Raw genomic sequence first — 27,465 nt, forward strand, 5'->3', positions numbered from 1 at the left:
GCTTATTAAATGCAAGTATAATAATCATCTAACTCAATCTCTCACTTCATAGATGAATCTATGTCAAAAGATAAGTAATTTATCTACAGTCACTGGTCAGAAAACAACTAAAACCCAAATCTTTAGAGACAACCATTTGTACCTATGACCCCGTATATACAATTTTATAGATGTCCACTAACTCAGTTAAAACAGAACAAAAACAGCAAACACATTTCTGGTTAATTATGTTGAAAGAAAAATACTCTAAATCAGTAACAAAGAAAGCATTTTGTGAAATTTCATCAAAAACTGGGCTGAGAAAGAGAGACAAGGTAGGTGGATTTCAGTCTTGACTAAGTAGACAAGGTTAACTGACATACCTCAGAAAAATATTCAGAGAAATCATGAGAAAATTTGGTCTGGAAGGTATCCTGACAAGAGCAAAGAAACAGAAAGACAGGTTTGCTATGTACTGTAGGTTGCATCACAAATGTCCCCTCAAAAGTTGATGTGTTTAAAGGCTTGGCCCGCAACTCAATGCCATTTACTGAGAGGTGGTGGAAAGAAGTAGGGCCAAGTAGGTTTTAGGCCACTGGGGGCATACCGTAGAAGAAGACTGTAGGACTCCAATCTCGTCTCTCTTTGGTATCCTGCCAATGAGTGGTTTTGCTTCACCATAGCTCCCACCTTTATGGGTCATCTCAACACAACTGATACTGAACTGGAACCATCAAAACCATGAGCCAAAATATATTAGTCACCTTTTTCATTGCTGGGAAACATACCTAGCACATACAACTAAAAGGAGAACAGGTTTACTGTGGCTCATGATATCAAAGGTTTTTGCCTGTGGTCAGCAGGCTCTAGGGCAGAAACATCATAGGAGAAGGGCATGGGAGAGCGAAGTTGCTGAACTCATGGCATCTGGGAAGCACATCACAGGGGAAGAAACACAGAGAGAAGAGGCTGAGGACACAATATACTCTTCCAGGTTATACCCCCAGAGATCTACTTGCACTAACCAGGAAAACACTCAGCTGTGAACTCAGCAATGAATTGATCCATTAATTCATGAGGGTAGCACCCCCAATCTAATCACCTTCCCAAAGCACACCACTAAACACATGAGACTTTGGGTGTTATTTTTGATCCAAACCATGACACAAAAACAAATCTTACTTTCTTTATAAGTTGGTTATCTCAGGGATTTTGTCATATTGGCAAAAGCTGACTAAAACTATGAGTACTATCACCAATTTAGCAACTGCTTGCATGCAAGCAAAGAAAAAGAAGTCAGGAACTCAGGATTACTGAGAAGACAGTGATGACACACACAAAAGTGGGGATCAGGAGAGGAAGACGGAATTATGGCAATGAGAAGATCCCAAACAGGGAGGTGAGGGTTGAAACAAAAAAGGATGTGAAAATCCAGTGGAATTTTTGAAAAGAAATGCCCAATTCATTCACTATGCAGATCTGGTGTTCCAAAATTAAAGGCACAGATTTGGACACCTGACCATTTAGCAGGGATAGCTGAGGATTAGATCACTAAAAGATGAGGAATCTTTTCCGTATCCCAAGATAGATCCAAACTTCTCTGGGAGCAACACTGGGACACTGCAGCAACTCTCCCAAGGACTGCTGATGGGAAAGTACTATGCTAAAGCACAAGGCAATCAAAGGCACTGCGATCAGTCAAGGTGCAGTGGGTCCATTAGTGTTGTCAACAAGTAGATCCTTGCAGCCTGGGAAAACGGGGCAAAGTGAAACAATCCCAGCAACATGTAACATATCACATACAGCACATGAGTCTGGTGTAACTCAAAAACTTTTACATAATCACTGGGCATGGTAGTGCACGCCTGTAATGCCAACATGTAGGAGGCTCAGGCAGGAAGACTGCCATGAGTTTGAGGCCAGCCTGAGCTATATAAGCAAGTACATAGCAAAACCCTGTCTTAAAAAAACAAACTTTTTTTTATGTTTTAGTGAGTTACTCATGAGTTTTACAAGATGTAACCACAAGCAGGCAAATGTGTCACAGATCTTCCACTGAATACCATACACGGGGCTGACATACATACACCTCAAAATTCAAATACGTTTTAAAAAAATGCAAAATGTAACACATACAAGGCCAAAAGTCAGAAGGGGATATTTCCTAATGCTAAGAACAATAAAGTTAGTCAAATAATTCAAAGAGTGACTAAAGCCAGAAACAGATCTTAGGGCTTAGGACAGGTATTTTAAATGCCTGTGAGATGTTAGCAGACAAGAAATTGAAAATTCTGTATCACAGGTAAGAGTTCCAAAACTACTTTACCCAAATGGTGGTTCAGTAACCCATATGGCAAGAAATTAGATAAAAACAGGTATGATCTGGGGCATGGTGGTGCATGCCTACAAATCCCAGTACTCAGGATTCTGAGGCAAGAGGGTTGCTGAGTTCGAGGCCAGCCTGGGCTACCCCATGAGTTCAAGGCCTGAACTGCATAGTAAGACCCTGTCTCAAAAAATCTTGAAAAAAAAAAAAGGTATGCCCTAGGAAACCTGTCAAGTTGAGCTGAACTCAAAATATTTCTTCTCTAGAGGGCTATCTCTACAATATAACTCACACTAAAAATGACCACAGATAATAAACATATAATTCAAAAAAAGAAACAAGCTGGATGTGGTGGCACACACCTATAATCCCTGCGCTCTGGGAGGCTGTGAGACTACAGGATCATAAATTCCAGCCTAGCTCAGGCAATTTAGCAAGTTCCTGACTCAAAATTTAAAAAGAAAAGGGGAGGGGTGGCTGGTTATGTAGTTACTTTGTAAGTAACCTGCCAAAATAAAACCTAACACTCCAAAAAGGCAATTACAGCACTCAAAAATATAAAACTCACAGACCCAAACAAAAACTAGACGTGTCAAGATGCAAGGAAATGTGACTCATAAACAGATTAGCCGACAGGAACAGACCCAGAAGTGACACAGAAGACAGAATGAATGAAGAATTAAAACAGCTATTATAAATATGCTAATAAGATTAAGGATCAAGGGAAAAAATAAAAATGAGAAGGAAAATTGAAGATGTAAAATAAGTTAATGAGAAAAGGTAAAAGAAGTTGCAATAGAAAGTGTCCAAAATGCAGCACAGGAAAAAATTCACAAAACTTCTGAGAAGAAGTTTTTTATAAAAATACATGTCAGGAGGCTGAGGAAGGAGGATCGCCAAGAGTTTTGAGGCCAGCCTGAGCTACAAAGTGAGTTCAAGGTCAGCCTGAACTACAAGGTGAAACCCTGTCTCAAAGGACAAAAAAATAAACAAATAAAATAAAAACATGTAACTAGGCATCCAGAAGAAAGAGAACTACAAGAAATTTTTTTTCAAAAAATAGTTGCTGATAAGTTCATAAAGTACAGTACTTTAAAGCCAAACTGTCAAATTGTTAAGGGATAAACTGTACAGCCATAGGAAAGGAGTGCAACAAATATAAGTCAATGCAGACTTATCACAAACTATACAAACCAGAGAAAAAGGATTAATATCTTTAAAATGCTGAAAGAAAGCCCCATGTCTCAAAATATAAGGGGCACCTGCAGCACAAGGCCCTGAGTTTGATTATAAGCACTGAATTTAAAAAGTAATAATAACACAAATAAAATAAATGACACCTGAATCTCTACAAAGGAATGAAGAACACCTGAAACAAAAACAATTTACTTTTATATTTCTTTAAAAGAAATGTGCACAGAAAAAGAAATTATAATATATCCTATGAAAAGTATAACCCACGTTGAAGTAAAAGGTCTGAACAGACTAGCACAAAACCAAGAGGCAGTAAAGGGAAGAATACTATTTTAAGAATATTGCATTTTACATGAAATACTACTATTTGAAGGTAGTCTGTGACAAGTTAAAGACATATTTCATAAAAGATTAAGAAACCTCAAAAGAAATAAAAAGGGATATAGCTAATAAGCTAATAGTGACAATAAAAGGAAATACCAAATAGAAAATAAATACAGTAGGTGGTAGACTTAACCCAATTGCATTGATAGTTACATTAAATGTACATGGTCCAAGTATACTAAACAATAGATGGTGGGCCGGGAATATAGCTCAGTGGTACAGTGCCTGCCTGGCAAGCACAGTCTTAAGTTCAATTCCCAGTACCAAAAAAAAAAAAAAGATGGAAATTACTAGATGTAATTTAAAAAATCAAGATGCATATACAGGTACAAAAACTAATCTCACTGCGTAAAAACTAATTATTAGGACAGCTGGATTGGCTATATCAATATCAAAGTAAATTTGCAGAAAAAATGATACTGCCAGGAAGGAAACAAAGAAATTTCACTGAAAAATAAAAAATTTAAATGTACAATAGTAAAAGTGACTTTGGAAAACAGCTTGACTGTTTTTCAAGAAGTTCAACAGAAATTACCACACAACAAAACAATTCAACTCCAAGGTAAACTACCCAAGTATAATGAAAACATGTATCTAAATAAAGAATGGCATTTAAATATTCAGAGAAGCATTACTGGTAGTAGCCAAAAGGAGGAAATGACCACACTGTCCATCAAATGAAGAATGTATAAGCAAAATGTGGTATGTCCATCCAATGGGATGCTATGCAGCAATATAGAAATGAACTGCTGGTACACTACAGCAAAAATAAATCTTAAATACCTCATGCTAAGTAAAGAAAATCAGGCTCAAGGGACTATATGATGTCTGATTCCATTTACATCACATTTTAGAAAAAAAAGCGTAACTGCAGGGACAAAAATACGTAATGGTAGTAGAAAGACACTACACAAGTGCATGGAGGAAGTTTGGGGTGATGGAATTGTTCTGTATCTTAAATACAGTGGTGATTACACCTGTGCATGTGCTTGTTAAAACACAGACTATATGTTTAAAAGGGGTGGGCGCTACTGTAAGAAATAAATTATTTTCAAAGTGGAAAAATCATGCTACCACCATTTCCTAGGGTGACTGCATGCAAACCACACAGAGCATATTTAAATTGCACTGCTAAAATACCAAAGAAAATGTCAGAACAAATCTGAACTAAAGAAATCAATCCGTTTTTTAACACCTCACAAAACTGTACATGTTTTTTTACACCTGTTTTTTTTTTTAAGCAAGTATTATTGTACATAAACTGTATCAATTTAAAAATTGAGGGGAAAAAAACCCAAGATAGGCCAGGGATATAGCTCAGTGGCTCAGCACCTGCCTGGCAGGTACAAGGTCCTAAGTTTGATTTCCAGTAACAAAAAACCCCTACAAGATACTATTTTATACCCACAGGCCTCAGGTTATTTTTTTAAAGTTTTTTTTTTTTTGTCTTTTTGAGACAGGGTCTCACTAGGCAGTTCAGGCCGGCGTTGAGCTCACTTTGTAGCCCAGGCTGGTCTCAAACTCACAACGATCCTCCTGCCTCAGCCTCCCGAGTGCTGGGATTACAGGTGTGTGCCACCACGCCCAGCTAGTACTCAGGTTATGGACAACATAAATTTTCATACACTGCTAGGAGTACAAATTCAACTATCACTTCAAAAAAAACCCCAGTTGGACTACCTAGTAATAATAAGCAAATACAAAAGCTGTTAGTTCCCATTCTGGACCAACACATGCACCTCGGAGGAGCTAATGCACACATGCACCAAGAAACAGCATTCAATGTAGCACTGTTTGTTACACCAGAACCAGAAAAAAACAAATCCTTTAGTGCAGAAGAGACACCCATGACTTCTCACAAGATAGCTTACACCAGAAAGTATGATGTACTTCAATTAAATGCACCAACAAAGATCAGGCTTAGAAACAATAAGCAAAAGCAGCAAGCCAGAGGAAAAAAAAATGTACAGTATGATTCATGTCGAGTATTTTTCAAATCAGGTAAAATTTGAGTAACATATTACTCACACTTCAGTAATTCATACATGTAGCTAAACCTAAAAGGAAACTTAGTATGAAAATCTGAGTGATGGTCTTCTGCTGCAGGGAGGGAAAGAAAGAAGCTGAGGCCTCAAAGACTAAAAGGTGTTTTGCACTTGAGCTGACCAGTGGATGCAGAGTGTGTGTGGGATTTTTGTTTGAAGTTCTGAGGATTTAATCCGGCACCTTCACACTGAGCTGCATTACCAGCTCTTTTGACTTTAACTTTGAGACAGGGACTCACTAAGTTGCTAAACTGCCTAGGCTGGGCTCAAATTTGTGATTCTCCTGCCTCAGCCTCTCAGAGTGCTGGGATTACAGGCTGCGTCACCAGATCTGCTATAACATTTTTTTAAAAATAAACTACATTTTCACAACAAATAAAAACATTCTCAATAAAAATATACCGTGTCCAGTAGGTATATGCCTTATATGCACATCCTGTCAAAAAGAAGTAATTTCTATTTTGAAGAAACTAATGGCCTGGCATGGTGGTGCACACCTGTAACCTCAGCACTCAGGAGTCTGCAGCAGGATCGTTGCAAGTTCAAGACCTACCTGGGCTACAAAGTGAGCTCAAAGCCAGCCTGAACTGCACATCGAGACCCTGTCTCAAAAAGACAAAAAAAATAAAAAATAAAAAAGAGAATAAAGTAGAGACTAAAGAGGGAGAAACCAACACAGCTTGTTTTCATATCAAAACTGGGGTATCACAAATATGTACATGTCACTTATAAATATGGATACAAAAATCCTAAGTAAATTATTTATAATATAATCCCAGCAATGTATACTTAAAAAGAAAACCATGCCGACATGACATTTACCCTAGAAGTACAAGGATGCCTGAGTGCTGCAGAGAAAAAAAAAAATAACATAACTCACTATATTACCAAATAAAAGGAAATAAACTATGCTTCACTTACTCAACACAAATACTTACCGAGTGCCCCCTTTTTTTCTTAGGGGCTAGAGAGACACAGTAAGTAAAACTAAAAATCCTTCCCCTAGCCAAGTGTGGTGGCACTTGCCTGTATCCCCAACACTTGGGAGGCAGAGGCAAGAAGGATCACCGTGAGTTCTAGGCCAGCCTGTGCTACATAGTAAGGTCAAGGCCAGCCTGCACTATATAGTGAGAACCTGCTCAAAAACATAAATAACAATACACACAATATAACGCATCAGACAGCGATAAATACCAAAGAGAAAAACGTAAGTTACGGAATCGGGGGACTGAGAGTGCTGTGCGTGTGGACAGGACAGGATGCAATGTGGTCACATTCAATGGAGGTGTGGGAACAAGGCATGCAGGCATTTGCAGACAAGGTATTTTCAAACAGAACAACAAGGCAAAAGCCCTGAGATAAACAGTGCCAGCCTATTCAAAGATCACCAATGAGACTAAGGCATTTATGGAACATAGTGAACCATGAGCACAGAACTACATAAAAAGGGATAGGAGGCAGAACAAGGGAATGTAAGCCCCTGTAAAAATTTTGGCCTTTACTCTGAGTGCAGGTTGGAAGAGGGTAAGAAAGGATAGCTTTGATTAGGAGTAAACCTCCTCCGACACTTCTATAAAATCTCTTCAGTGCTGAAGAAATGATGTCTAGAGTAGAAGCAAAGACTAGTTAGCCAGGTGCATATCTGCAACCCCAGCACTAGGGAGGCTGAGGTAGGAGGAACTCCACAAGTTCAAGGCTAGCCTGGGGTACATAATGACACCCCCCTCTCAAAAACAACACAACAATACAAAAGAAAAACAGTTAGGAAGCTACAACAATAAATTAGGGGAGAGACAATGGTGACTTAAACCCGGATAATGGTGGTAGTAATAGTAAAATGGGATGTATTCTGAAGACAGAGCCAACAGGACTTACTGATGATTACAGGCCATAAAAGCAAAAAAGGGAGTTGACTCAAGTTCTGATCTAAGCAATCTGAAAGAGTCTAATACTACCATGCCTTATGCATTTAATAAATGCCTTTGTCTTAATTTTTTAAAAAATATGGAGTTCCCATTAATTTATATAGGCAAGACAGTATCTATAAAGCAAGACAACAGATCTAGGGTAAAAAATGAGACTGGTTTTATACATGCTAACTCTGAGCTATAACCACACATACAGATAATACAAAGGTAACTGAATATAGAAATCTAATGAACACGGAGGACTGTCCAGAGTGAGAACATATGGCAACCTGCAAGTCCTAAAAAAACAGATGGAGAACCAAAGGAGAAGAGTTAAAGCAAAGATGATATCTAAGTGCTACAGACAATGATACTGAAAACAACCAAGAAGATTCACTCCCCAAATCCCAGATAAGCTCAGAACATAAACCAGGGACCATGACAGACAAAGATGAGGTACGGGGATGAGAACATGGGGATTAACAGTCTGTATAAGGAGGAGAGAGACACTCATTCCAGCACAATGCATCTAAGCAGCAACGACTTCTCCACTTCTGCAGGAGACAAGTGAGGCCCCAAAACCACAATGTACTGAATTTCTCATCAGTATTTAAGAGTCCTGGCTCTCTCAAGCATTAGCCCTCAACCAAGACCACTGAAATTTGAATAAGACTGTGATGTGAAACAAATAGAAAAAACATGGGCTACATAATAAATATATAATATTTGTATTACAAAATGTTTCTAAAATAAAATTATATCGACATTATCAGAAAACACACTAGGTACCTTCCACCAAGAAAAAATGTAAAATAATTTCCCAGACCTGAGAAACATAAATCTCTAGCCCCACCTGCACAAAGAGTAAAAAAAAATAAATACCCATACCAAGATATGTAATTACAAAGAAGATCCTAGAGGATCTCTGGGATATACAATAGGAAAGGGGGTGGAAATTAATGGGAATGTACAAAAGACCAGGAATCAGAATGACAACAGACTTCAAACACAACACTGATTTGTTATTTTTTCCTTTCCTTTTTTTTTGGTGGCACTAGGATTGAGCCCAGGGCCTCGACACTGCATGACATCCCTAGCCCAGCTCTTTTCAATTTTTACTTGGAGACAGGATCTCACTAAGTGGTTAAGTCGCCCAGGCTGGCTTGCATTTGCAATCCTCTTGCCTCAGTCTCAGAGTGTTGAAATTACAGGCATGTGCCACTATGCCTTGCTTATTTTTCTCTTTAAGATTAAAACTGCTTCCCTCTCCCCTTACCCCTCACTCTTTGGAGGTTTTCAATCACCCTGTTCCATGAAAAACATCCTGCTGAGCATCCCATACTATATTATTTCCATTTTGACACTACAAATCTCTATCCTAAACCAATTCAGCTGCTACCACAGTTCTCAGTGTTCACATTTCCCAAGCAGTAATCACCTATGTGTTTTTTCTACTGCATTTTTCCAACAAATATCTATTGAATACATACTGTAACAGGCTCTAGGGATACAGCCAAGATGAAAATACAGTAACAGATTCTCTGCCCCTAAGGGCTAGTGAGTAGAGACATATTAGGCAATCACACAAATTACACACATAATTGCACACTATAAGGGATAAGAAGTGAAGTTCAGATATAATAGGAGCATCCAATTTAGAGGTAAAACGCATAAGTAACATTTAAGTTGTTGGGCAAGAGAGTTTGGAATGAGAAACTCTAAGGAGCTTAAGGAATCCAAAACACAAAGAAAGGCAGGGCAGATGAGCAAGGTTTGGGGTTTTGTTAATAAATGCCATGGGAAACTACTGACAGGTATCAAAAACATGTCATCATCACATACTGTGTGGATTACAAATGAGCAAACCACTGGCTTATAAGAGGGCAAAGTGAAAGACCAAGCACAGCTATCTCAGTATCTGGTATATAAGGGTTATGTAGGCTAGGTGGTGGCACGGTAAAGAGACTAAAGGGGAAGAGGGCTAAAAGTGGAATTGCTAAGACATATACCCTTCCAAACAAAAACAGACATGAAGGTTCGTCTGTATCCTGAAAAAGACTAAAAAGAATAAGCTGATACTTAAAGGCATATATTTCAAAGCCCATTTATTACTGAATCAAAACAGCACTCCCTAAAAAACATACCTTTTTTTTTGCTCCTTACTCCTCTCCTGCCTCATGATGCACGAAGAAGCTGAAGTTATTCCTTCCAAACCTTGAACATGAGCATGCATCCCAAACATCTGAGAAATGACTCATTTAGCTGAAGCTTCAGGCCTCCTAACTTGTCCTCCATGTTTAAGAACAAACCGTTAAGCTTTTCAAATCAGTTCCTCATTAATACAGGAACAAAAAACATTTATACTTCACAAGAACCCCTATGAATACGATGGCTATCTGAAATATTGTTGGCACTCAAACATCAGTTCCCATTTTTCTTCCAGATTTAGCTAAGTCAGAAAGAGAAGCAACTTTCTTAGACTAAACAAATTCCTCAAATACCTCTCTCTCCTGAAGTCTGATCTGAAGAACTGATTTAAAGAAAAACAATTCAAACACAGTCCCAAGGCATCCTAGAGCATGTGCATCTTTTTCCCACAACACAGGTGCTTTAAAATCACATTTAACAGGCTGGGTCTGGTGGTACATGCCTGTAATCCCAGCACTCAGGAGGTTGAGGCAGGAATATTGTTGTGAGTTCAAGGCCTGGCTAAACTACATAGTGAGACCCTGCTTCGGGTGGGGGGGTGGGAATCACATTTAACAGAAACACTTACAACCCTTTTTGTTTTAAAAATACACGCGTATCATTTAGCTAGCCATGGTGGTTGCCTATAATTCCAGCACTATGGGAGGCTAACGCAGGAGGACCACAAGTTTAAGCCCAGCCTTGGCAACTCAGGAACTCAGCAAGACCCAGTCTCAAAAAAATAAAAAGGGTTGGGGATGTAGCTTGGTGCAAAGGCTCTGGGTTCAAGCCTCTGTACCCAAAGGGGGAAAAAAAATCACTTTTGCAACTGTGAAATTATCACCCTGTTCCCTCCCATGACTACCAAAAAATTATTCCAACTGGTAATGCTTTCCCAACTGCTGTCTGACCTTTACAATTTCACAGGGCTTGCAATGTCAGGAAGTAGAACGGCAAAAGACAGCACATCTCTTAAGCAGGGCTCTGAAACAATCTCATGCATTCTTCTCCCCACACTGACTAGAAATCCTGGTAATAGAATATACCTTTCAAAGGCAGATCTAGATATCCCTGGAAAGGGAACTTTTAGTAGCTCAGGGTCAGTCTCCACTAAAACCAAACTGCTGCTACAATTAACTACAGCAAATGGTACCACTCTACTAATATACATTAGGTGCAGACCTCCTACAGCACAGAGTGGAGCAGGGTTTGTAACAGAAGAAGCAGCCTTGAGGAAATGCCAAATGCATCACAGAAGAACAGAAAAGAAAACATCCACTGATGACTTACTTTTCATACACAACAGTCTAGGTGGTAGGATGAGAGTATGGGAAGGTCTTTACTAGCTTTTAGCCCACCCAGAAGGTTTTCAATAGAGCTTCCAGGGTCCAAGAAAGAGGCTGTACGTTCTCAAGAAATGGGGTGGGAACAGTGGAATCCACAAGAGATGAGAGAAGCTGGACGCCCATGACTCAACAACAGCAATCTCAGTCATTATTTACATTTTACAGTTCCACTTTGTGAGATAAAAGTTTGGCAACTTTTCAATAATTCAACTCATTTTAACTGCCATGATAATAGACAAGTTTAAGTGGAGATACAGAGTCAAAAAATTCAAATCAACCAGGCATAATTGAGTTCGCTTTAAAGACGTGAAGTTACTTTTGCTTAAAATTATAAAACTAGCCAAAGCATGGCGGCACATACCTATAATGCCAGCACTCAACAGGCTGAAGCAGGATGATCGCTGTTGGAGGCTAGCATGGGACATATACTGATTTCAAGACCAGTCTAAACTACAAGGCCTATCTCAAAACAAATGAAAAAACAAAAATAAAGAAGTGGCCAAAGGCCACAGAAATCTTAAGAACTATTTTAAATTAGCATAGAGAAATCAAACTTAAAGATGGAGCCCTCAGTTCTAGTCTCAACTCAACCTCACACGTGTCACACGGTACAGTCTTATTAAGTCACCTAATCTGTCAGAAGCTCAGTTTTCTATCTATAAAATAAAAATAAACTGGATGACTTGTGATTTCTTCCCCAACTAAAATTGTAGGATGCTAAGCATTAAGATCATATGTATAAGATTTACACATACAAAAACATTATTTTAAAAAAGATTGCTATATTTTAAAGCAAAACATTAAACTTCCTATGGTTATTTCTTCCTTCAATTAAAAATTACGACCACAACCTGGAAAAGATTTCTTATGTCAGCAGATTCCTTCACAGATTTATGTGTAAGTACTAAAAAGAGGGCAAGGGAAAAAAGTGTTCTCAGAAGTTAACATGCTGAACGGGAAAAAAATAACCCAAAATATGCACATTCTATAACAAAAACTGATTTTTTTAAAAAAAGGTAAAATATAAGGAGAATTTTTTTTTCTTTGTCTTTTTTTGCAGGCAGGGTCTCACTATTTAGTTCATGCTGGCCTTGAACTCATTATGTAGCCCAGGCTGGTCTCAAACTCTCAGCAATCCTCCTGCTTCAGTCTCCCTTGTGCTGACATTACAGGTGTGTGCCACAACATCCAGTTAACACCACATACTACTCTTTCAGTCAGTATTTACTAAGTACCTACTATGTTACAGACGTAGGATTCAGCAGAGTGAAAACAAAGTCTCTGCACCAATCTTCTACAGGGAGGATGCTAAAAGTAGGTTAACAATATAGACAAGGTTATTCAGGTATGGGCATAGGGATATAAAACAAACAAAACCAACAGTCATGCTGTGGAATTAGACTGGTGGAGAAAACATCATTAAAAAGACACAGTTGGATTGAGTACCAAATAATAAGACATTACCAGACTTTTCTAGGCAGAAAGTACAAAGGCCCTGTAGTGTACCCAAGTTTGAGGCGTTTGTGAGACAGATTAAAAGTTTAGGCACCTGAAGGGTGATGAGTGATCAAACAGAAAATGCTAGGAGGGCAGTTTAGAAAAGTAGGCAAGAGGTGCCAGGGATAAAGCTCAGTGGCATAGCGCCTGCCTAGCAAATGCAAGGTCCTGAGTTCGATTCCCAGTACAAAAAAAAAAAGAAAGAAAAGAAAAGCAGCCAAGGGACAAGAAGGACAGTCACATGGTTTTTTTTGTTTGGTAGGTTTTGGTTTTTTGAGACAAGGTCTAGCTATGTAGTTTAGGCTGACCCTGACATAACTGTGTAGCCCAGGCTACCACTGAACTCTAATGAGCCTCCTGCCTCAGCCTCCCAAATGCTAGGATTACAGGCCTGCACCACCAGGTCTGGCCCTAATCTGCATTTGTAAAAGAGACCACTGTTTGATATATCAAAAATCAAAATAGATTCTGGGCCAAAAAAAACTCCCAAAACACTGGATAACAAAAGCTCTTTTCTTTCCTTTTTTTTTTTTTTTTGTTTCGTTTTTCTCTGGTACCGGGAACCGAACTCACGACGTTGCGCTTGCCAGGCAGGCGCTTTTGCCGCTGAGCTAAATCCCCAGCCCCAGCTCTTTTCTTTCTATCATAAAACTCTATCTGGCTCTCCTTCCTTGATGTAATGATGACAATGACACATGTAATCTTCATATATATCAGGCAACGGGAGAACCTTAACACAGATGACCATGAAACCCAAGGTAGGGCACACCCACCCACTTCCCAGATGCTTTCCCCTTGTGATCCAGCATGTGCTTGTTCCATTGCATCTCTTCTGTGAAATACGAACCAAAAAACTTAACATTAAGTTTTTCAAAAACTCATTTTAAAAAATGGATTTTGATACTGCTTATCTAATGACAGGCTCTATGGTTTTGAGTTTATTATATCTAAAACAAGGATTACTCTGTACTTTTGATATTTAATGGTTATATAGTTCTGAAATTGCTAGTAAGTGTGGATTTGTGCATAAAAATTTTAATTGTATTATTTACACAACATTGTAAGATGCAACAATTATCTCCTTTCACATTCCTATTTTTCCTTTCTTTTGCTTGCAGACTACTGATATTAGTGCAAGTGGAATTCTACTTCTGGTCATTTATTTTTACCAAAGTGCTTTTTTATACTTCAAATATTCTACATTAGAAGTTTCAACTGACCTTGTTAGCTGAATTTTAAAAGGTCCTGACATTTGAGCTCTGTATCACTACATGACGTATAACGAAGGGTCAACAGCTCTAAGTGACATCTCTGTTTGAGCAGCATTCAATAACAAAATTCAGTACTAGTAATATAACTAATTATGCCTGATGGCAAATGCTGGAATGACTATTCACTAATCCAGTTTAAACCCACTAACAACACAATCACCAGGTCATAAAAGCATACTAGTCCAGCATGAAAGTCCTAAAAACAGAACCCTACAAAGTCATTCACTTGGTTGAATGGCAAAAGAAACAAAATTCCAGGTGTGTAAGAAAAATATAAATCCTACCCCTAACTAGGCAATGACCAATACTAATAGGTGACTTCAGGAAAAGCTTAAGGAAAGTAATTCAAATCAAGAACTGAAAACAAGAGATTTCATCTATCCCATACATCCCATCCATTCATGGACTCGCTTGGAGTACTGATGTAAACATCTATATATAAAGTATGAGGCACACCTAGAACAGCTTTTATCAGAGAAGGAACCCTGTGGCATGCCCAACAAAAGACTCCCACTTAGAGTAAACCTTTGGTAATCACAGATAAGGCCACACAAATATAATAACAGAAAAATTCCTGTTTTCAAATAAGTAGCACAACCACAGGATAAAATAAATTCTGATCCTGATGGTTCACACAAAAAAAATTTCCAAGTAGTTGAGAAGAAAAAACTATCAAGCTCTTCTGCGTATAAGTTTTCCTTCCCTTAACACATGAAGAAAGACTTATGCCAAAGGATCTCAAAGGTGTCACTAGTAGTTTAAAAAGGAAAAATGAGAAATGTGAGTTAACTGGTGTCTTCTGTCCCTTACTACAGGCAACATCCTGACCAAACTACCTTGTGGTAGACCACTATGTAAAACACCCCACCCACTTCTATCCTTTCCTAAGTAGCTGGGGGATACAACCTGGGACAGTACATATGATCTAAGCAGTAAAACATAAAGGAGCCTGGAAATAGCCAAAACTTTAAAAAATGTACTTAATTCTACACAACTGACTTGCTCAAAAATATTAATGCCATGAGACACAGAAAAAGGCAAGGAACTGTTGTACGGGAAACTAAAGAGACATGACAATCAAAAGTAATGCATGAGTCTTGACTGGACACAGGATTTTTGGAACTAAAGAAAAATTTGAAAAGGGACTATATATCATATACTTTCCATAGTTATACAGGAAAACGTCATTTATTTATGTATGTATGTATGTATGTACGTACGTACTTTTTAGACAGTATCTCACTATGTAGTTCAGGCTGGCCTTGAATTTGGCATGATCCTCCTGCCTCAGTGCTGGGACTGCAGGCTGGGACTGCAGGCGTGCTCCATGATGCCCTTTGAAAATGTCCTTATTCTTAAGACAATAATCTAAAACGTTTAGAGTGAAGTATCCTGTCCGTACTTATTAACACTTTGAAATTGTTCTGAAAAAATATGTACATATATAGAGGAATAAAGCTAATATGAGAAACATAATTAGTGAATCTAGGTGAATGCTAGATGGGTGAGGTGTTCACTACTGTAGTCCTTCAATTTTTTTGGCAGATTTTAAATTTCTCAAAATAAAAAATAAAGAGAACACTAAATATATACTCAACACCACCTTAGACTCCTATTTATTGGGCAGACCTGAGTTCTCAGGTGATCAAGACAATAACTAGCTGGCTCAGGCTTTCAATCCCTTTTCTCATCTAGTTCTAAACAACAAAAAAGTAAATGGTTATGCAACTTGTGTGACACAGTGTGGTGTTTACGAGGCATTTAACAAGATGCTAATAAATTACCACACATTCATAACCTGGATTTGGAATCCTTGTGAAAGTCTCTTAAAAGAATAAGCAAGTGATTCAAAACATATTAATTGAATAAAATATGCAGCAAAGCTATAAAGAAAGTATAATCCACTGTTTTCAAATACACATGCAAATTATTTAGGTTACAGGTAGCAGAACTGTGTATGTTCACTTGGATTTTGCTTTCTTATTACATGTACATATATTGCTTCTCATATTAGATCAAAACTACTAAGAGATACTTAAGCAAATTAAAATTGCACCTGAGCCACAACAAAAGATATGAGCTATACATCAGAGGCAGATCTACAAATAGTTTCATCAAAATTTTAAGCAGGGGTTGGGGATGTAGCTCAGTGATAGAACTGCCTAGCATATTGAGAGCCTGGGTTCAAACCCTATGGGAGAGGGGAGGTGTTGTGAACAGCATTTATCATCATGTGTCAAAACAAAATAACAGAAGTGCCAAAACATAGCCACTACTCGCTAATTCATCCACTAAGTACACATGTATTGAAGATAGCTTACTTTCTAGTATTGTGGATACTGAAATAAAATATAGACTCTATCTTCAATGATTTTTTTCAGTCTAACTAGCAGAACCAGACAAACAAACCAATTCATTAATCCAAAAAGAACAAAATGAGTATCAGAGAAGTGATGCTTACAGGGCCAATGAGCAACATGCTATGAAGGATAAGCAACAGAGGCCAAAGGCGATGAGACCATGTGCTGAGCTCATCTTCAATCAATGCACCTCAGACACGGACTGCAGACTAACAGAACACCCCTAAGCTTACAGCAGGTTCATACAATCGTGTTTACTGAAAGATACATTAAAATTAAAATGAAAAAATGTAATTTAGTTCAAACATTTATTAAAAACGGACTATGCAAAGAATTCTGTCCAGAGCCAAGCTACAAAGACAAATAAAACTTAGTTCCAGTCAGGCACAATGGCACATATCTATAATCTCAGTGCATAGTGAGTAGCTAAGGCAGGAGGACTGCAAATCTGGGTTCCACCTAGGGAACTTAGCAAAGTCTTGGCTCAAAAGTATTTTAAAATGTTTAAAAAGGGCTGAGGATGCAGCTCAGAATAAAGGGCCCCTACGTTCAATTCCAAGTACTGTCAAAAAGCAAAACAAAAAATTCAATTCCTACATTCAAGGTACACATAAAGAAAAGTAATACTCAGGGTGAAGTGGTGTAGCTCAGTGCTTAGCGTAGGAGAGACCACAGGTTCAATCCCCAGGACTGGAAAAAAAAACAAAAAAAACCACAAACCCTACAGTAATTCTCCTTTTAAAATTAGAAGTATGATGGGAGGCTGAGGTGAGATTAAGCCTGGGCATTTTAGCAGAATCCTGTCTCAAAAAGTAGTCTGGAGATGTAGCTTAGTACAAATGCTTTAATCCCCACTACTACCCTGGCCAAAAAAAGGAAAATGTCATTAGCCATATTTGTTATATATAAACTACACATTATATTAATATTTATTACATAATATTCACTAGCACAATGCCATTAATAAGTAATTAAAGATGAAAAATCCAGGAATACCATAAAACCTACCATTTGTTAAGGACTGATTCAATGCCAGTATATAAAAAGGGGGTAAGTGCACCCAAGATTATAAAGCTAGGGTTTGGCCTCAGGTGGGTCTATTTCTCTCCAAACTAGAGTATAAGAAAAGCATGCATCTGTAGTCCCAGCTACTCAGGAGGCTAAGGTGGGAGGACACCCTGAGCCCAGGAGTTTAAGACCAGCCTGAGCAACAGCAAAAACCCATCTTAATACACTAACAAAAAGATACGCATCTGACATACATACAAAGACCAAGTTTTACGACTACAGGTTATATAGTTAGGATTTACCCAGGTATTCACTTGATTTTGAATAAACAGTCTATCAAGAAAACAAAACTGAAACGAAGTTTATATACTGATTATTGCAATTTACAAATACATTACGGAGAAATGTATAATCAGCATCAAATTTTCAGTTTCTTTATGGTCAACAAGTCATTTTATGTCAAAATCAGGGGGTCAGCTAATATGATCCATGACCTATTTTTGTAAACAAAAGACACCTGTAAATAAAATAAATACTTGTTTATGTATTGGCACACAGATTTATCCAATTTGTTTACGTATGGCCTGCTTTTCTGCTACAAGGCCAGAGGTAAGTAAGTACTTATGATATAAACAATATGACCACGAAAAACCTAAAGTATTTTCTAGCCCTTTACAGAAAAATTATGCAGGCTCATGATCCAAATGATAACCATATGTATCAAAAATGGTTAAAAAAAAGTTTGCTCATTTCAGCCCTATTTAAGGTTTATTGTGAACTCTTCCTTTTCCTCTGTAATAGTGACACTTAATATTAATGTTCATTATTTCAGTTACAGTAATACCTTGGTTCACAAATGATTCTATTCACAAACAATTCAGTTCTCAAAAGCATTTGACAAAATTTTGCTTCCATTCACAAACTCCACATTAGGTGACAAACACAACCACAGCCATCTTCCCCACACAAACACAAACACGGCCATCTTCCCCCAAAATCATAAAATTAAGTTCGTGAACCGAGGCACCAGTTTATTTTCCATACAGTAGGTATTACTTTAGTTATCCAATAATTTAACCCTCGCAAAATTATTACAAACAAAATCTTAACTAAGGCATATTTGTAATCATTCTCATACAGGCTTATTTTCAACTGCATATAATCTATAAAGATACGGATAAGCAAAGCTGAACACAGGACTGGGGCTATAGCTGAGTGGCACAGCGCTGCCTGGCAAGTGTGAGGCTGAGAGTTCAACTGCCGGTACCAAAAAAACAAAAACAAAACAACAAAGCAAAGCTGAACGCAGAAATAGCAACTTTATATTTTGAGTACTCTATATACCAGAGCATCATTTAGGTGCAACTAAGTGCCTAACTGCTTCTTACAAAAACAAATTCATGAGCACCATTCTAGACCTACCAAGCTGGTTTTTTGAGATAGGGTCTCCCTATCTAGTTCAGGTTGGCCTTGAACTCACTATATAGCCCCAGGCTGGCCTCAAACTCTTGGTGATCCTCACTCCTTAGCCTCCCAAGTGAGGGATTACAGGTGTATGCCACCACACCCAGCTCCTACCCGGTCACTCTTTTGAACACTGAAAGCTTGAGAACCAATGCACTAAAACAAAGTATATATTCCTTACCTTCAGTGTAAAAAGGCTGATTCGACCAGGTAATTTATAAAACAGCCCTTCTCCTCCTCTTGAGTTGGAATGTAGCATGGCATTGAGGCACGCAAGAGGGGATGTCCCACTGTAAAACACAAAAGAATGGATGAGGTATACAAATAAGGATTTGTATGAGGATACAAATCCATATATCACTTACCAAAGACTTCATCCTTCCCACTCATTTTTAAATCAAGATATGAAGAAATACTGAAGAAAAAAAAAAATCCCGTGACAATAATTATACTGTGAAAGTAGTAAATGAGTAGCCAGCTGAAATTCTCATAAATCACACTAAGAGGTCTGGAGCAAGATACATGATGTGATACCTGAAATCTATACCTAATACTTGCTAACCAAATGAATCAAATTTCCAAGAAATTTTTAAAAATCACACAATTTTTTCAAGTTATATTTTAATAAAATTTAAACACTCACATTTTAATAAAATTTAACTAAGCTTCCTACTCGCTACATTTGAACCTACATATCATGCTCAGGAACTTCCATATAGGACTATCAACACAAAGACCACAGAATCAATGACATCCCAATAAAACAAACCCATCTTTATTTGTTCAGTTAAATATTTTCTAATAAGTACACAAAAGAAACAGAATTTCATTTCCTTTTTTTCTATTGGCAAGAAAGGTAGCTGTTTTAGTCAACACCGGTCCAGGAACAATCAATCAAATTTGAATGCAAAAAGAAAAATCAAGCTGGAGATATAGCTCAGTAGCACAGTGCCTGCCTGGCAAGTACAAGGTCCCGAATTTGATTCCTAATACAAAACAAAAAAGTCACAGAGATTTAATACCCAGCAATGCTAAAACATTAATCTAAAAAGATGGAATATTAAGATACTTCATAGTCCCTGCCACAACAGTAGGTCACAAAATAATGACAATTTAGTAAGAGAGCTACAGAGTCTTAAAACAGAAAAGCTGTCAAAAACATACATAAATGTCCAGTAATATTAACTAATGTGGCCATTAACACATTAGTGCTAAGATTTACCTGCCTATCTTCTCTACCCTCGTTATCAACATGTTAAAAATATATATATATGTATGTCTTAAGCAAAGCCTCTTAGCATTTTTGAGAAGCAGAGGTCCTAATTTACAGACTATTAAAAATAAATTCTGAGTATAAAAAAAGTCATTTAAAAAACCCTATTACTCTGATTTGGAATACACTGGATGCTTAAAAAAAAAAAAGAAAATGCACCAAGAACCGATCTCTAAAAGAACCCTGGTGCAGAATCTGGAGCAGCAAGTGGGTGTGCTAACATCTCTGCAACGAAGGGGACAGCATGCTGGCAGAGTCCTTCTGTGACTCCTACACATTATCCCTCTGTCTAAAACTGACAGAGCTGCTCACTCATCATGGCCACCATGACTGCTTCATAACCCTCCAAAAGCAAGAAGCAAACTAGGTGAGGTTCTCAATTCCAACTGTCCCAAAGGGACTAATTTACCTTCTATAGGAATAGTGGTCCAGTAGCAGTGCAGACAGCAGCAAGATGGGAAATAGCCCATAGAAAACAAAAATAAAGTATAGTTATAACACTACATAGTGCCTAGGTGCACAAGCTGAATTAACTGTGATCTAGGCAATCGTAATTCTCTCTCCCCACAAAACATCAATTCAAGAATATTTGATCCTACAACTGGCAGTTGGGGACCCTTTAACCCTAAAAAGATCAGTTCAAGCAGCTATCATTTGACCAGTAAACTGTTTACTATGATTCCCAAGAAGAGATTATGTTGTATTCCTCCCTCCTCATTTAAATTAAAAAAAAAAAAAAAGTTGAGATAAAGTTGAGGAGAAAGAAGATTAAGGACAGTCACTGGTTTTCATGCCTACAATGTCTTCTGTGTTTCTAACTTATTGCTTATCTGGAAAAAGTCCATCATAAGAAAATAAAAATCACCCCAAAACAGCAAATTCACATCATGAAAGGCCAGAATCAGTGGATAAAGAGAAGCAGCCAGAGGGTTTTATGCAGATGAAGTCACTCTTCTTGGATTCTACAGACAACAACTTAGGTAGTATGGCAAAAAGAGAAGCGTAGTTTAGACACAGTAGGGTTGACCAGGACTTGCCCCTTCTCTATTACTGAAACCTGCAAAACAGACTGTAAGATAAAATGTGTCCTGATTCCTTACACAAAAGAGAAGCTCTAGGCCAAGATCTATGAAAAGATATGGATATTTGCCTACTCCCACTCTCCATTCAGAGGACACACAACACAAGAATCACAGATGGTTCAACACCAGCACCAAACACACAAGAGATACATAAACAGGTAGACTCAGATCACTAAATAACTAAAAGACGTATGTCCTGTGAAACTCTCATGATAAGCAAAAAGAGCAATACAAACCTCATTTCCTTTAATCCTTCTGCCTCTATGACCTGTAGAATCTGTTTTGGTGTCATTGGAGCATCTGAGTAGTTTTCTAATACCTGAAGAAACATTTAAAAAAAGAAAGATAAATATCCTAATTTTAATGTACAATTTCCATGTATATCCATCAATCAATACCATGAGCTATAGTTCTGCTATGAGGTACTGCTAGTGACAGTTACTTTTCCATAAAAGTTACTTCCAAGCATTGGCCTAGTATGCATGAAGGCCTGAGTTCAATCCCCACCACCGTTTAGAAACAAAAAACAAAAAAAGAAAGATTACTTCAGAAAGCAAACTTATACCTATACCCAGTATATTGAAAATGACTTCAAGAAATAGTGTAATTCTCAATTCTAAGGACGTATCTTCTTAATAAACATGTTATATGATATCCAAGAATTTACAACTCTGGTGACTACTAAATGTGATACTTGTTAAACTACAGAATATATACTGCTGCACAGTAAGTTATAAGACAGAAATTCATTCAGATTTTCTTTCCCAAGGAAGTGTGATAAGTACCTGTATTTTTAAGTGGTATTCTTGTGCCACTACGTTGTGAAATTCTTGTGTTAACTGCTACAGTACATTCTGCCATTTGACAACATGATGCTATGATATCATGTGTTTGGGGTAAGTGAAACAAGAGACACAATGCCGGGTTTATGTAGGCATCATCTATAATTAAGTCACTGGAACTTAATGAGCAACTTTAAGTCCCTCTTTTTAAGTTGTTTTAGAAGTATTACTCTTCTAAGGAAAGGAAAGGTCTGTCAGTGTCTTTGTACTTTCTTTACCTGTTCAGCTGCTGAGGCAACTCCAAGCTAACATCCTGTGGTCATGTAACAATCGTAACAACTAAGCATGCTCTGTCACCAGTAAAATGTAAAAAGCAAAAAGTCTAACAGAACTGCTACTGAAAGCACTCCATGGAAGAACCTAATGTCTTAGCACTAAAGGAAGTCAAGATTTGGATAAGCAGAAGGTAAAACAAAACTCCTATTTCCCATGATCCTTAGCTTCTCTTTTCTCAATTTTTTTTTATTCTCTTTGCGTAACACTGTCATCTCTTACAGTGCAAAAGTACTATTTCAATTCTGGTAAGATCTCTACCACTAGCCCTTATGACTTCCCAAGCTTGAGATTTAAATGTCAGCTTTGTACATAACATACTCCCTCAACTATTTACTCTTTATTCACTTCCACTCTAATTCATTTTCCTTCCAGGCCCACTCTTCTTTCCCTACCATGATCAGCAGTCTTTCTGTAATCACCTAATTCAGAAAACCAGGTGACCTTCTCACCTGCCCTCCAAGTCCCACAGCCAGTCTCTTACCTTACTCTAATTAATAGCCCCTTCACTAATATCTTCCAGTCCAGCCCTCAAAGCTGGACTGAAAACAAAGGAAAGCCCTTTGCTTTCCTCAAATCCATTCTTAGTATGCTGTCATCCTTCATTCAACAAATACACAGAACAGGGATTCAGAGTAAACAGGACATAATCTGGTCCCTGCCTGTGTCTCTACCTGAATGCCACGATGACATCTCACAAACTTTATGTTCCAGTAACTACTCATAGGTATATCCAATTCCCACACATCTGCAAATACATTCACACTCACATTCATATACTATCATTCCTCTCTGCTATTTCTTCTCGTCAGCACCTGTTTATGTCCTCTGTGGAAAGGGCTATTTCCTACTTATCCCTCAAGATTCAGCTCAGAAAGCATCTTCCTAGCCCAATGTGGTGGCACACACCTATAATCCCAGCACCTGGGAGGGTGAGGCAGGAGGGTTATCAAATTTAAACCTGGCCTGAGCAACTTAGCCACTTAGACCCTGCCTCAAAATTTTAAAAAGGGTGGGGGTAGAGCTCAGTGCAAAGGTTCAAGTACTAGGTTCAAGCCTCAGAACTGGGAAAAAAGAAAAAAAGCATCTTCTTCCAGGAAGGATTCCCTGATCTCTGCTAGTGAGTTAAATGTCTCTTTTCAGTATCCCCACTGTCTGACCCACAGTACATATGATTATCTTCCAAACCAAGATACCTGAGAGTGAAAGAAGGAATTAATAATAATTATGCCTGGACAGTGGGCAGAAACAAGGATTTAATTATATCAGTTTACCATTTATGAGAACACTTATTATGCCATATCTGGATGCTTTCCTATAACTCAGGAGACCAAAAGCTCCAGAGGGGCAAACTATCTATCTTTGTATCTCAAGAAAGTGCATGCCACAATGGTCAGTGTTGACTTGAGCAAACCTACAATAAATCCTGGTACAAAGTACTAATGTTCACTACAAGATATCATTCCTTTGATACTAATTAAGTACGAGCTGAGATAGCAAATTTTCATAGAATAATTTAAGAAGCATGTCTGAAAATTTGGCTACCCACTATTTAAACAGCAGTCAGGAAGAGCTTGAGAATTCTAAGACGGAGGAAACAAAATCTCTAAAGGGAAGTTACATCAAAAGGTACAAAATATTCACTTTTATTAAAACTGTGTATACCTTCAGCTTTTGGTATAAGAACAATTCAGCAGTGTTTCATTCTGATCTTTTTTAGACTGTACATTTTTTTTAAAAAAAGAAAAAAGTATCTCTTCTACTTCAAAGGCAAAAATGTTTGATGTAAGAATGGTCAGTCATGAATCAAAGTGCAAGATAAAGCATGCAATGAAGTTTCTCAAAGCCCCAGAGAATTCACTTAAGGATAATACACTCAATTTAAGGAGAAATTTCCTTGGCTATTCTTCCCAAATTGTTCCTAACAAGCAAGAGGATTTATACCCCTCCACCTACCTAAAATCTACTTCTTTGTCTAGAAAAGACAATACTGTCCTACAAGACATTTGAAAGAATCAAATGTCTTTCTTTCTTTGTAAAGAATGAGCATCATTAAGATCTGAAAAAAAACAATCCCCCGGGATATATACTACTCCAGTGAACTTCTCCAAAAATTTCTTTCTCTGCCAACACCGTTTTTTAAAAGCGTTCCCAGGGCCGGGATATAGCTTAGCAGCACAGCACCTGTCTGGCAAGTGCAAGGTCCTGCGTTCGATTCCCGGTACCAATAAATAAATAAATAAAGAGTTCCCAGCATGAAGCAGTGACCAATAGCACTGAGGTCAGGAGCAATCTGAAACTGACACCCAGCAAGTGTGTATGACTGTCACTGCAAGTACTCCAAATTAACCTGCCCAAAGAGTATATAGTAATAGTGTTCAGATGATCTAATTAACTGCCCTACTATTTTAGCTCACTTCTAGTCAGTGCACCCTTCCTATGTCCAGTGTAAGCTTTCAGAAACGCTACAGCACTTAGGACAGCAGTTTGAAAAAAAAACAGGGAAGAGGATTTTGGGGGGGTAGAAGAGTACTTTAAGTCAGGGTCTTGCTATGTATTCTAGGCCAAACCTGAACTTTGATACTTTTGCCTCAGCTGCCCACAGTGCTGAGATTACAGGTGTGCACCACTACACCCCAGCTGGAAAGACTTTTTAAGAGGTTCCCTTCACCTATCAATCAGTAACATCCAAAGGGTCAGACAATTCTAAAACAAAACAAAACAAAACAAAAAAACATCTAAAAGATGTGAAAAATTAGGGCTAGAAACACAGCACAATGGTGGAGTACCCGCCTAGCAGGCAAAAGGCCCTGGGTTTGGTCCCCACATCCTCTACCACCGCCACCCCGCCCCCCTCAAAAAAAAAGAATGGAAAGTTTATACACCACATTCTTTCAAATATATAACTGCACCAGAAAATAATTCTTATTCACACTGTTTTTAATGCAGAAACACAAAAGAGAAATCACTCACTTGGATAATGTGGTCTGAATGTGATGCAATAACAAAACAGAAATAGTAACCTATACACTGAAATTCAGACCACAGCAAATGTAGGAAGAGGCTTAAAAGTGGACTTCCAGGTTCCTAAGCACCAACAGAACTTTGAGACAAGTAGATTTTAGAATACTGTCAGGACGTAAGTAACACAGGATTTAAAGATACTTTCACCTACCTATAAAGTACAACTCTGACAAGCAAATTTCCTTTGGGTGCCCAGTCATGAACACCTGTACAGAGAACTCAAAGGAGAATTTCAATTAACATTCAAGAGACAAAGTAGAGTGTGAGTCCTTTTGACTCTTCTACTCTCTCCTTCAGACCTACGCTTGTTTCCAGGTGAAGCAACACTGAAGAAATTGTGAAATTTCCAAAATCCTGAAACTAGTCAGAGCTTCTAATCTTGACTGAATCAGTTAAAAGAATATTTGGGAGCTTGGAAAATCTTCAAATTTCACGTCAAAAAAAAAAAAAAAAAAAAAAACTGAAGCATAAAACTTCACCATACAATTACTATTTGTTTCCAGTGCAATAAATTCCCAGGGAAGATTCTCTGAAACAACAGTGAAAATTCTCCTGCAGCTCAAACAACTTCTGTTTTTGTCAATCAGTAACTGAGTTTTACAGGCTCCAAAAAAGAAATAGGTGTACTCTAGATTTCTATCAACCCCTCCCTCACACATATTCATCTTTTTTGCACACCACTTTGAAGCAGAAAACTCACTTCCCTGTAAGAGGAAAAATTAGAAGGGTGAGCTTCATTCATCATTAAAAGTGAATTATAGCAATTACATATAAACTACAGGGTGTCAACAGACATGTATGCTATCTACATCAGAATCACGCTTTATGACAGTTGAGAAGGAAATATCTCTGACAGAAGTAAAACCTGTTACTAGTGTCATCAGCAACATTTTATAAGAACACTTATCAGAGTATCTTGGCTTTGCGGTGCAAATCCAAAAGGAAACTAATTTCACTTATGAGTCCTCTGATGCTTTGAAAACAAAATTCACAACATCCCTCACAGCGGGCAGTTCAAGCACTCAAATTACTCTCCCTTTCGCTAAACCCTTAGAGAAGAGTACCCCCAAACAGAGACACTTTGTCCAACATTCAGTTCTCTGCGAAGCGCCTACCTCCAGTCTAGCCTATGAAGTTGAACACTCTAGTCATAGCATTTTTCTTGTAGTCCCCGGGCCACTTGCATGAGAGCCACCTGGAAAGCTAGTTAAAATACCGTTTCTCAGGCTCTATCTATCCCAGAATCTCGGACTCTAGGTGCTAAGCCAAGCCCTGGGACATTTTTAACAACCTCCCCAGGTGTCTGCCCCCAGGGCTCTAAACTTTGAGAACCACTATTCAGGGTTCAAGCTGAGAGCAAGCACTTGCTGGCTCACAGCACACCTGGTCTAGATCGGCAAAACGCAAAATATTGTTCGCGTCCTTGAAACTGGGGGCCCTTTCCCACCGTCGGGGTCCAGAGCACCACCCTGTTAGCCGCCCAGAACCCGGCGCGCGCTTCCGACCCTTCCCGGAAACCCAACTCCCGGAGGTGAATAAGCGGAGCTTCCCCAGACCCCCAGCCGCTGCCTGAGGTGGGGGAGGGGAGACTGGGGCCCCGCAGCGCGGAGGGGGTGGGGGAGGAGCTGGCTGCCAGCTCGCCCCTCCGCAGGAATTCAGAGGGGTGTGCAAAAAAAAGGCGCCACATCCCATCCTGGCGGGGGACCGCTCCCCACCCGACGCCTTGGGGGCTGGTTCCGTTCGAGAGCAAGGGCGGTCCCGCCCCCTCCCGCTGTGGGCCGGGCCTCGCCCCTCCCCCTCCAGGCGCGGGTGCGCGGCGGGCCCACCCTTCGCACCCCCCACGGAGGCCCCCTCCACGGCCAGCCTCACCAGGCGCGCGGCCTCGGCCCACGTGCGTTCCTTCTTCCTCTTCTGTTTGTCCTTCATCCTCCTCCGCGGCGGTGGCTCCACGCGGGACCTCCGGGCGGGTCGGGCGGTGCCGGCGGCGCGGGGCTGGGGCGGCG

At 38.8% G+C, this 27,465-nt stretch overlaps 1 protein-coding gene across 1 annotated transcript in view; it reads right to left on the bottom strand.

Annotated features, from left to right (window-relative positions):
* Asxl1 (additional sex combs like transcriptional regulator 1) overlaps positions 1–27,465 on the bottom strand; it is a gene marked incomplete at its 5' end in the record, with an annotated part of 59,505 nt that extends 32,040 nt beyond the window's left edge. Inside the window, 4 exon segments of the mRNA XM_005384868.2 lie at positions 19,150–19,258; positions 20,651–20,653; positions 21,560–21,642; positions 27,332–27,465. Coding sequence (XP_005384925.1) covers positions 19,150–19,258; positions 20,651–20,653; positions 21,560–21,642; positions 27,332–27,388 — 252 coding nt within the window.

The sequence above is a fragment of the Chinchilla lanigera genome, unplaced genomic scaffold (assembly GCF_000276665.1).
Source record: "Chinchilla lanigera isolate Chin_1 unplaced genomic scaffold, ChiLan1.0 scaffold00021, whole genome shotgun sequence".
NCBI classification, from domain to species: domain Eukaryota; kingdom Metazoa; phylum Chordata; class Mammalia; order Rodentia; family Chinchillidae; genus Chinchilla; species Chinchilla lanigera.